The sequence below is a fragment of the Theropithecus gelada genome, chromosome 9 (assembly GCF_003255815.1).
Source record: "Theropithecus gelada isolate Dixy chromosome 9, Tgel_1.0, whole genome shotgun sequence".
NCBI lineage: Eukaryota > Metazoa > Chordata > Mammalia > Primates > Cercopithecidae > Theropithecus > Theropithecus gelada.
Window position 1 is genome coordinate 44,966,223 of NC_037677.1, and position 12,514 is coordinate 44,978,736.

Consider the following 12,514-nt stretch of genomic DNA (forward strand, 5'->3'; position numbering starts at 1 on the left):
TTTCTGTATCTACTACCAAATGAATCCAACTGGCTTCCTGTCTTTTAAAAGGCAAAATAGGAGTTTGGCGACACAGTTCAAGCTTCATTACAGCAAACTCCCAGGGACTACCCAGATTCTGTTGCTTGGGAAGTCAGTGTTGTTTGGAATGAGTGGATCACTGGCTCAAAATTGCAGAAACAGTCAAGTTTGTGAGATTTTCATTGTAAAACTTGCTATGGGATTTGAAGTAATGCTCATAGTAGTACGGGTTACAACTGCCCAATAACAAGTAACTTGTGCTAGCAGACAATAGTCATTCCCTGGCCCGTTCCAAACACTGGCATCCAGATGTTTCCACAGGACTTGTGTGGATTGCAGCACAGGGCTGTGTCCGCAGCATAGGTAAGAACCACTCACCCACTCAACACTCACTATTTATCCATTCTTTCAGGCTGTACTTACAGTGTCCCTGCTATGTACCTAGGAGGGTTAGTAATGCTTCTCTCCTCTTAAATGACATCGAGAATAAATTTGGGGACTCTCCTACAGTTAACTGCATGTGTTATCTTAGCCTGATATAAACAACATGTGATGGGGAGGCTCAGGAGCTGTTTTCCTATCAGGCCCTACCCGGAACCAGCACTGTCTCACTGCACCTGACTCCTACCTTGTGCCTTCCTGAGTTCAGGGCCTCCAGCGGAGACAAGCGTTTGATGCGTTTCCTCATTCGAGCTGGTCCTTCTCTCCAGTCGAGTTCCCATGGGGAACAGTGCATGGTTTCTTCCCCCTGGCTCCACAAGCCCAGCTCCCCAAAAAGCTGCTCCTGGATCCTGGCCCAGGCTTTGGCTGCCTTGATGTTGCCACATTTTCGCCTCTGGGGAGCAGAAACAGAGTCACCCTGGATACATTTGCCTTATGGGCTTTATAGGCCTGGCCCCAAACCTCCTGGGGCGAATAGGCCAAGTCTCCCATGAATGTTTGAGAAAGATACCTTCTCTCTACACCCTCAGAATGTGTAGGGTACCCACTGCAGCCAGGACTAGGAGGAAACAGTTGCTCAGTTTTAAGATCTCTTAATCCAAGTTAGGGGAGGAGAAAGCTGCCCGCCCTTTGGCCTTCAGAGCCATGAGGCTACTGGTGATGGGCAGAAAGCAACAGGTCTGGAAGGTCCTGTAGCTGCTCATCAGCATGGACTGGACAGCTATTTTACCAAATGGACATGAATCTCACTACAGTCCCACCCCTCAAAACTGAGGCTGAATGTACTCTTTTTGCAGTTGCCTGGACTGGAATGGAGTGAGAATGAGAAGCCCTCAAGACAATTGGTTGATTTGAGCAAGTCACTCCCATCTCTGGATCTCAGAATCTCCAATGAAATGACAGACCTGGCCCGAATGATGTCTAAGGGCCTTTCCATGTTAATATCATAGATTCCAGAATGTTCAGAGATTCTAGAATATTAACAGGAGCTAAAACCTTTAATAGTAATGCAAACAATCTTATTTAATAGCTGTGAGATCCTCACAGTTTGCATCTGTGGTCTCTGACTGCCACACTTGCTACTAGAGTATGACTCAAACCTTTCTAACATTGATATTGCCAACCTGCATTTATAGATCACATTAAAGTTACATACATCACCTGTTAAAGAAACAGTTCAGTTCAGTTTGGACAGTAGAGTCAACTTTGCGGGATACACTTTTGCAATTATTCAAATATTTTATGGAATTTGTCCCAAATTTAATCTTTTCAGAAAATGAAAAGGTGAAATGCTAATGACAAGAAGCATAACATCATGAACAGAAAAGACACTCATTATCATGTGTTAGGCTGAGCCCTGCACCTGCTTTATCTCATTTCCTCTACCCAGTGGTACCACAAGTATTTTTGATCATCCCCATGATGATGCTAAGTCTGCAAAGGAGAAGTGCCTTCTCCAAAGCTAACAGGTGGCCAAAAAGAGATTTAAACCTGGTCTGTTGGATTCCAAAGACTTCCTTGAGCATGGGAGCTAGATTCCTTTGCTGAGGGGCTATTATTTTATGAGCTCATGGTTTCTGTTAGCATTTCTAGAAAACTGGAAGACTTATAGATGTAGGCCTTGCAAATCTTGGCCGTTTTAAATGAGTGAATTGTTCTCAGAACTTGTTGGAGGCATTCCCATTAAAGTATGGCTTTGGGGTGGGGGATAGTGCCCAGCAGGTGGTTTCTGGCATCTGATGGACCTGATCATCCATCATGTTTCTGTGAATCACCAGCAGTTCAATCTGGAGGATCTTCAACTTCCTCATCAGTCAACTGTGGTTAATAATAGTACCATAATAATAATCATGGGCTTCTAGAATGATTAAGAGGGACAATATTTTCAAGAGCTTAATATGGTACCTTACTCAGCTTAAGTAGTCAGTGTTATCACTGTGAATGAACCTAATCCTATTTCAAAACAAGATCATTTTGTTTCTCTACAGGTCTTGAATTCATATCCCAAACAGTGCTAGTATTTTATGTAGTACTCCAATTGGTTAATAAGAAACTCCAAGATGTACATTGCAGTGCATGCCTCTAATCCCAGCGCTTTCAGAGGCGAAGGTGGGAGAATTTCTTGAGGTCAGAAGTTCAAGGCCAGCCTGGGCAACATAGCAAGACCCAGTCTCTACAAAAAATTAAAGAAATAACTGGGCATGTTAGTGCACGACTGTACTCTCGGCTATTTGGGAGGCTGAGGCAGGGGGATCTCTTGAGCCCAGGAGTTCAAGGCTTCCGTGGGCTATGCTACACGACTGTACTCCAGCCTGGGCAACAAAATAAGACCCTCCCTGTCCCCCCCCCAAAAAAAAGAAAGAAAAAAGGCCGCCAGAAAAAGAATGATTATCCAAAGCTTTTTACAGAGACTTGGTCACATGGAATGAACACTTGTTTGGCAGAAATACTTCAGTTTCCTGGAGATTGCGGTGACATTTGTACATTTGCATTTGTAGTAACATACGGAGCATCATGGAGGATGAATAATCCCAAGCTATTGGGTTGTCCAGCCTTGGATTCAACTTAGTTTTTTAGGAACACATATCCATGCCAAGTCTCCACATATGCAACCTGGAGATGCACAGCTGCCTGGGTCTTCTGCACAGAGCACACATGTTGTCTTGAATATCTATAGTCAGACAATGGTGTGATCCCTGAGAGAGATGTGATTATTTAGTCCATGATAGCAAGTTACATGTGACCCAGGGCAGAGGATGTCAGATGACTAAATAGCAAAAGTCCTGAGTTTCCACATCTGCAAAGGTGCTCTGAAATGCCCATGTTTCTGCATAGTGTAAGGCCCTCTTTCTATTCAAACTGCAAGTGGGCCAAATGACACATTTAAGGCCCACAGACTCACAGGCAGGGATTGTGTTATGCTGGGGGACAACTACAATTTCTTTTCTTTTTTTTTTTTTTTTTTCAGAGACAAGATCTTTTTCTGTCACACAGGCTAGAAGGCTAGAAAGCAGTGGCATGGTCATAGCTCACTATAACCTGTAACCTCCAACTCCTGGGATGAAGCAATCTTCCCACCCCAGCATCCTGAGTACCTGGGACTAAAGGTATCACTATACTTGGCTAATGTCTTTTTAACTACTTTTTTTTAGAGATGGGATCTTGCAATGTTGCCTAGTCTGGCCTTGAACTCCTGGAATCAAACAATCCTCCTGCCTAGCATCCCAAAGCACTGGGATTACAGGCATGAGCCACCGTACTTGCCCAGTTATGATTTTCAAATCACAGCAACCCTTGGGTAGCAACACTTAGATTAACCTTTGAAAACCCAGCACTTCCCTACTTTCAGTCCCTGCTACTTCAATGGGGTTTGCTGGGCTTCGAAAATGAACACTTCACCCTAGTCTCTTTAATCCAAGTTGTTATGAATGGTTATCAGATGGGCCAACTGGCACCACCCCCTAGGGCTGGGAATGGCTGCCTCAGGAGCCCACACAGAGGAAGCAGAGCACAGAACTTGATCCAGCGCTGCTTGAAGCCTGCGTTTCCCTGCATTCTTCAGTAAAACAAAACTTTTTTTGTTGCCTAAGGCAGTCTGAGTTGAGTTTCCAATATTTGTATCTGAGAGAGCTGTGATAAATATGCAATGAGTAGATAGAGACCAAACAAGAAAAGGAAACTGGAGGCCCTAGAAGAAAGTGGGACAGAAGACAGTGGCCATTTCTGGGTTGTCAGGCATCTCACAAGGAACTCCAACCAGTAAAGACTGTGTAGGCAGGATAAGTCATTTCTGCAAATTATAATGAAGATTCAACATAAGAACTGGATGGCCTAAGTATGTAACAGACAGAGCAAGAGAGGCTGGGCCACAGAGAAGAGAACGCAACTAACGTGGACAAGGCAAAGGGGAATCTGAAGAGGGCCAGACTGTAGAGGCAACTTTTTGCCAGAACTTCTGGATCAAAAAAAAATTTGGCTGATTAACTATTTGAAATGCAAGGTTTGCTGTTGATATAATAATGGGATATAATGATGCTGGGGTTAACTTCCAGGGCACTAGGCAATGATGCCTTGTTATGCTGGGGGCTGCTGCCATCTCCAGTCACCTCTCAGTTGTGGGTAAAGTGCCTGTTTAGAAAAGTCTGGCATGATGTGCTACTGGCCACCCTGTGGGCAGGGGTCCCTGAATCTCCCCTTCTTAGGAGGGCCTCATTGGGTGCACCTGGGAGAAGCTGTCCTCAAAGGACGTGGCAGATTTTTTAAGCCTAATCTCTGTCCAGAGTTTGGATGTGACTTTTCTGGAAGTGGAATGGGCCTTTGTTGGGAAAGCATACTACCCCTTAGAAAAGCAGGGCAATGGTCCACATCCCATTATCTATGGCAGATGTTATTATATCTGCATTCTTTCAAATATCAAAACAACCTGTCTTAAATATTTAAATACTTGGAAAGTATCCTTGTGGATTAGCTTCCAAATGCTGATTTTCTGAAAAATACCTCAATCAACAGGAAAATTGCACAATTTATTCAAGTCCTTTCTGAACTCCAGTCAGGCCCTGCTGCTGAAGATGAGACAGGCTAACCTTTCAGGTGGCTAGATCCCTTCATTCTGGGCTTGAAGCCTCTGCTGAGGGAGTCCCATCCTTCCCACACGAACCTATAATCTCACAAATTTCAACAGAATTTCACAAAGTACCCCAGGGCACCTCTCCTGGCCATAACTGTATCTCCCAGACTCTTCTAACCATTGAAGCAGAAATGGTTGCACTCTAGACCAGATGTAGATTAGGAAGTTTAGATAAACCACATCCTCTGTCTCAAAATGGTGCAGTGGTGATGAGGATGTCCACCAATAAAGGATGCAATCTTACAAGATTCATCTTATTTCCGCCTCAGTGGCAATTAAATTTATCAGCCATATTGCTAGTTCTGAGTGAAACCTGCCAATCCATGTGGTGAGTCATTCATGTGCAGTGGTCTGTCCAGTAGGCACAGATGATACCCAAATAAGCCAGCAAGGCACCCTACTCAGTTGTGCAGCACAGTCAGCACTGTTGGAGTGAGGTAGATGCCCACAGAGAAAACCCTTGTCCAACCAGAGGGTCTGTGAAAGACCAGCTTGTGCACTCAGAAAAACTAGACATGCCTGCTGATCCCTCTGACTATCACAGCCATGATCACGTCCTGTACACACCAAACCTCCTTTCTCACAAGTGTCGTGTCTGATAAGCTGTTGCTCCCATCACTCAGGAGAGCCTGGGAGGCTACATTGCTAAGCTGTGTGCTTCTCGGGTTCAGGCTGCACATCTGTGAATGGGGCATGTTGTGGGCTTCTATGGGGGAAGTTAGACAAGGCAACTCAGCTTCAGATGATTAGTGCCTCTTCTGTTTCCTGGCACTGGGCACCACGTTTAAGCCTTCCTGATCCGCGGCCCACCCAGGGCACACTAATGGCTCCTTACACCCCATCGCTACTTTCCCCATAGTAGAACATCCTATCATTGAGCTCATCACCATGTTTTGTGGGCATTTCTTTACTCTGGGTTTCATCTATAAGTTTCAAAAACCTTAAAGACACAGGAGTATCATAATCTGTGCATTTTTTTTTATACCTCACACTGACTCTGGGACAAAGAAATTGCTCGGTAAATAATATTTCAACAGGGTTTTAAGACTGTATGTTGTGTTCTATTTTTAGCAATATGTTAAATTTTCATTAATAACAGTAACACTAAATAAAAATAAACTTCTTAGCTATTTCTATAACCACACATGGAGTATCCATTCTCTATCAGCCACAGTCTGGGTGCTTCACACTTGCTCTTACATCTTCACAGGTAGGAAGACTTATTCCAGCTTAGAGATGAGCACACAGAGGCTCAGACCACCAGCATAGAAAGGGACAGATTTAGAATTCAAATAAGTCTCTGACTGGCATGAGAGCCAGTGTTCTTTGCCTAGATTGTACAGCAGTCAGGCCTAGATAGCTACTTTAAGTATCCAAGCCTGCCCTTGTCAGGGGCAACCCATTGCATTTAGGATAAAATGCAAAACCTCAATGTGGTGCAAGCCTGGTGGGCAATCCAGAACTTAAACCAAAGCCCCTTCTGATTATTTTTCAGGTTCAAGGTGGATTCCAGCTTACTGTATAGAGAAAGCCTATGTCTGGTTTCTTACCTGCACATGGTCTTTGTATAAAGATGCATATAGCTCTTGTCCTCTTCTTCTGTAGTTCTCTATACATGACACAAAATCCTGGAGAAAGGAGAAAACAAGTCACAGCTTAATGATAGTTGTGATTTTATTTTATTTTATTTTTATTTTTTGAGACAGTCTCACTCTGTCACCTAAGATGGAGTGCAGTGGCATAATCTTGGTTCACTACAACCTCTGCCTCACAGGTTCAAGCGATTCTCCTGCCTCAGCCTCCCAAGTAGCTGGGATTTCAGGCGCCTGCCATTATGCCTGGCTAATTTTTGTATTTTTAGTAGAGACAGGTTTCACCCTGTTGGCCAGGCTGGTCTTGAACTCCTGCCCTCAGGTGATCCACCTGCCTCAGCCTCCCAAAGTGCTGGGATTACAAGCGTGAGTGATAGCTGTGATTTTAGATAAGAATTTCTCTATACTGACCAATTGACAGAGGAAATAGTGGTTACAGAATTTGTTGGTCAAATGAGATTCATATAAATACAGACGTCACCTATGCTGACACACTCACATATGAATACATTCACATACGTGTTTATGGGTTGCTTTCCATCTCCATCTATGATGAACTAGCTTGCAGTAGCTCAACCTTCCTCCTAAGAATGACTGAAAAGACCTAGATTTGAACAATCTGCTTTAAGACAGCAGAGAGCTACCAAGAGAGGTGAGATTTGAGGAGCCAAGATTCTGAAGAGGAATTCACTGAGGTGTGCCCAACGTTTATGCTTTTTTATATATTTTTGGACCTTGAGATATATGCAAATTTTCAAATAGCTCAAGAGGCTGAGAAGCTGAGGCCACAAAACAAACCAGTAAATTTAAAAGGATAGACATAATATAAAGCATGTCTTTTAATCACAATGGAACAAAATTTGAAATCAATTAGCAGAAAGAAATTTGGCAAAGTCAAAAATAAGTGTAGATTAAAAAGCACATTCCTAAATAACTAATGGGTCAAAGAAGAAATCAAAAGGGAACTTTTTGAGATGAATAAAAATAAAGACACAACATACCAAAACACATAGGCTATAACTAAAGCAGAGCATAAGGGAAAACTTATAGTTGTAAATGCCAATATTAAGAAAAAAAGAAATACCTTAAATCAATATCTGAAACTTCCATCTGATGACACTGGGAAAAAAAGAGCAAACTAAATCCAAAGCAAGCAGAAGGAAGGGGAAAATAAATATTAATGCAGAAAGTAATGAATTACAGAATATAAAAAACAATAAATAAAATAATTGAAACTAAAATCTGGTACTTTGGAAAGCTCAATAAAATTAGCAGTCTTTAGCTAGGTTGACCAAGAAAAAAGAGAAAAGGCTTAAATTGTTATACTTGGATCAGAAACGAAGGAGGAGACATTACTACTGACCTTACTGAATTTTTTAAAAGGATTATAAAAAAATACTATGAACAATTGTATGCCAATAAATTAAATAGCTTAGATTAGATGAACAAATTCCTAGAAAGACACAAATTGCCAAAACTTACTCAAGAAGAAATGGACAATTGGAATAGGTCAATAACAAGAAAATAAATTGAATTAGTAAAACAACAACAACAACAACAACAAGACCTACCCACAAGGAAAAGCCCAGTCCAGGCCCAGATGGCTTCACTGCTGAATCCTAACCACCACTTAGTGAAGAATTAATGGTAGGTTTTCAAAAACTCTTCCAAGAATTAGAAGACGAACGGATACTTCCCAACATATTCTATGGGACCAGTTATTACCCTGATACAGAAAACAGACAAAGCCTTCACAAGAGAACTACACACCAGTATCTCATGTAAATATGAATGTAGAAATCCTCAATAAAATATCAGCAAACTGAATTCACCAACATATAAAAAATTATATACCATGACCAAATGAGATTTAGCCTAGTAATGCAGAGTTGGCTTAACAACTGAAAATAATTAACGTAATACACCACATAAGAGATCGAATAACAGAAACCACATCATCATTTCAACAGACATTTAAAAAAATGACAAAAATTTAAAACCCTTTCATTACAAGACAAAATGTCAACCAACTGCCAGGGTGAGGAAAGAATTTTCTCAATCTCATAAAGGGTAACTACAAAAAGTCCCCAGCCAACATTATACAACATTATAATTGGTGGTGAAGGACTGAATGTTCCTTAACATCAGGAACAAGACAAGGGTGTCCACTCTCAACATTTCTAGACAGCAATCTACTGAAGGTTCTAGACAGCACAACCAGGCAAGGAAAAGAAATAAAAGGCATCCAAATTGAAACAAAAGAAAAACACCTCTGTTCACAGATGGCAGGATTCCATATTTAGAAAATCCCAAATAATCCATAAAAGAACTACTAGAACTAATAAATGAATTAAGCAAAGTTTCAGTGTACAAGATCAAAACACGTAAATCAGCTGTGTTCCTATCTACTACTAATGAACAATCCAAAAAATAAATTAAGAAAGCGATGCCTCTTATAACATTATCAAAAGAATAAAATGCCTAGGAATACATTTAACCAAAGTGAAAAACTTGTACACTGAAACCTATAAAACATCACTGAAAGAAATTTTTAAAGACCTAAATTCATAGAAGATATCCCATGTTTATGGTAACAAGTCCTCATATTGTTAAAATGTCAATACTACCTAACATAATCTACAGAATTAACAATCCCTATCAAATTCCAATGACTACTCGTTTTTTGCAAAAATTGAAAAGCCAATCTTCAAGATCATATGAAATTACAAGAGACCCCCAAAACCAAAACAATCTTTAACAACATAAAGAATGTAGGAAGACTTATAGCTCCTGATTTCAAAACTTACTGTAAAGCAATGGCAAACAAGGCAGTGCAGCACTGGCATAAGAATAGATATATAGATCAATGGAATAAAATTGAGAGTCCAAACTTAAAACAATTTGTCTATATTCAATTAATTATTTTACAAAGGTGCCAAAACTATACAATGGGGAACAAATAGTCTTTTTAACAAATGGTGATGGAAAACTAAATAGCCATATGCAAAATAATGAAGTTAAACCATTACTGCATAACATATAAAAATTAACTTAAAATGAAACAAAAACCTGAATATAAGAGCTAAAACTATAAGACTCTTAGAAGAAAACTTAAAACTACATCTGCATGATCTCAGATTTGGCATTTGTCAGATTTAGATTTGACACCAAAAATAAAAGCAACAATGAAAAGTGATATGGTTAGGTTTTGTGTGCCCACTTAAATCTCATCTTGAATTATAATCCCCCAAATCCCCATAATTTCCACGTGTCAAGGGGGAAACCAGGCGGAGGCAACCAAATCATGGAGTGGTTTCCCCCATGCTGTTCTTGTGATAGTGAGTGAGTTCTAATGAGATCTGAAGGTTTATAAGGAGCTCTTCCCCACTTCGCTCAGCACTTCTTCCCGCCACCTTGTAAAGAAGGTGCCTTGGTTCCTTTTTGCCTTCTGCCATGATTGTAAGTTTCCTGAGGCCTCCCTAGCCATGCTGAATTGTGAGTCAATTAAACCTCTTTTCTTTATAAATTACTCAGTCTTGGGCAGTTCTTTTTAGCGGTATGAAAACAGGCTAATATAAAAAGGATAAATTGGACTTCACCAAAAGTAAAAATTTGTGCTTCAAAAGACACTATTATGAAAGTAAAAAGAAGATGCACAGAATGAAAGAAAATATTCATAAATTACACCTCTGATAAGGGACTCCTATCTAGAATATATAAAAAATACTTAGAAATCAATAATAAAAAGAAAAATAACCCATTTTAAAAATGGACACTAGATCCAAAAAGACTGCTCTTCAAGAAAGATATTCAAATGACTAATAAGCAGGTGAAAAGGTGCTTAGTGCCATTTGTCATCAGAGAAATGCAAAATAAAACTCACAATGAGACCAATGAGAGAGTCAACCAAGTAAGAAGGTTAGAATCAAAACTTTAGATAATAACAAGTTTTATTGAGAATATGGGTATATTGAAACTCTCATACACTGTTGCTAGGAATGTAAAATGGTGTAGAACTTTGGAAAATATTCTGAAAGTTATTCAAATGATTAAATAAAGCGCTGCCATTGACTCAGCAATTCCATTCTCAGGTATATACCCAAGATAAAAATTGCATCCAACTGCAAACTTATACATGAATGTTTATAGCAATATTATTCATAATATCTAAAAGTTGGAAATAACCTAAACATCCACCAACTGATGAACAAATAAACAAAATATGATCTGTTTACATGATGGCGTATTATTTAGTCATAAAAAAGAATGATGTATTGACACATGCTATAACATGCATGAGTCTTAAAAACAACATCCTAAGTGAAAGAAGCTAATTTCAAAAGCCCAAATATTATATGATTCCATTTCTATGAAATGTTAATAGAGAAAGGATATTAGTGATTGCTTAGGACTAGAGGGATAGGGGATAGAAGAGTGATAGCTAAAGAGTATGGAGTAGCTTTCTGAGGTTATAAAATGTTATAAAATTGATTACAGTGATGGTGGCACATATTTGGGAATATACTATAAACCAGCAGTTCTCAACTTTTTTGGCACCAGGGACTGGTTTTGTGGAAGACAATTTTTCTATGAACCAGAGGTGAGGGGTTGGAGGAGGATGGTTTCAGGATGATTCAAGTGCATTACATTTATTGTGCACTTTATTTCTATTATTATTACACTGTAACATATAATGAAATAATTATACAACTCACAATAACATAGAATCAGTGGTAGCCTTGAGCTGTTTCCCTGTAACTATATGGTCCCATCTGAGGGTGATGGGAGACAGTAACAGATCATCAGGCATTAGATTCTCATAAGGAGAACACAACCTAAATCCCGGGCATGTGCAGTTCACAATAGGCTTTGTGCTCCTATGAGAATCTAATGCCACCACTGATCTGACAGGAGCCAGGGCTCGGATACTGGTCCATGGCCTGGGGGTTGGTGATCCCTGCTATAAACCATTTAATTATTTACTTGAAATAGGTGAATTGTATGTTATATGAATTATATATAAATAAATCTGCTTAATAAAAAATATTTAAGGAAAAATAAAATCCAGAGTCTCATAACATAGACTCACATCAAGAACAAGGAAAACCTCAAACTGAATAAAGGAAGACAATCAACAGATGTGTACAGTGAGATAACAGAAATGTTAGAAATATTTGACAAAGATTTTAAAGCAGCCATCGTAAAAATGCTTAACAACTACAAATTTAAAACATTCAGAAACAATTTTTAAAAAATTAGGGAGCCTCTGTTAATAAATAGAACATCTCATCAGATAAATAGAAGATATAAAGAGAACCCAGTGTAAAACAGTAGAATTCAAGGGACAAAGGGAAGAATCAGTGAACTGGACAATAGAACAATAGCAAGTAGCTATTCTGAACAACAATGAGAAAGTAGAATGGAAAAAATGAACAAAGTCTTAGCAACCTATAGGACTATAACAAAAGATTTAATCTTTGTGTCATCAGAATCCCAAAAAGAATGGATAAAGTGGGTGGTGCCTAAAACTTACTAAAAAAAATAATGGCTGAAAAAATCCCCCAAATGGCAAAAGATATAAACCTACAGGCTTCAGAAGCTAAGCAAATTCCAAACAAGACAGACCCATAGAAATCCATGTCAAGACATATTATAGTCAGACTTCTGAAAACTAACACACACACAAAAAATCTTAAACCCAGGAAGAGAGAAACAACACCTTACCTAGAGGGGAAAATATTTAAGTAACAGTGATTTTTTTCATCAGAAGCCATGGACGCCAAAAGGAAGTGGCACAGTATTTCTCAAGTGCTGAAAATAAAGAACTGTCAAC

The 12,514-nt window shown here is 39.5% G+C and overlaps 1 protein-coding gene across 1 annotated transcript in view; it reads right to left on the reverse strand.

Moving 5' to 3' along the window:
• WDFY4 (WDFY family member 4) overlaps nt 1–12,514 on the reverse strand; it is a 298,615-nt gene that overhangs the window by 108,359 nt on the left and 177,742 nt on the right. Inside the window, exons 40-41 of the mRNA XM_025396309.1 lie at nt 6,640–6,717; nt 650–856 (exon numbers count right to left, since the gene is read on the reverse strand). Coding sequence (XP_025252094.1) covers nt 650–856; nt 6,640–6,717 — 285 coding nt within the window. The remainder of the gene's footprint in view (nt 1–649; nt 857–6,639; nt 6,718–12,514) is intronic.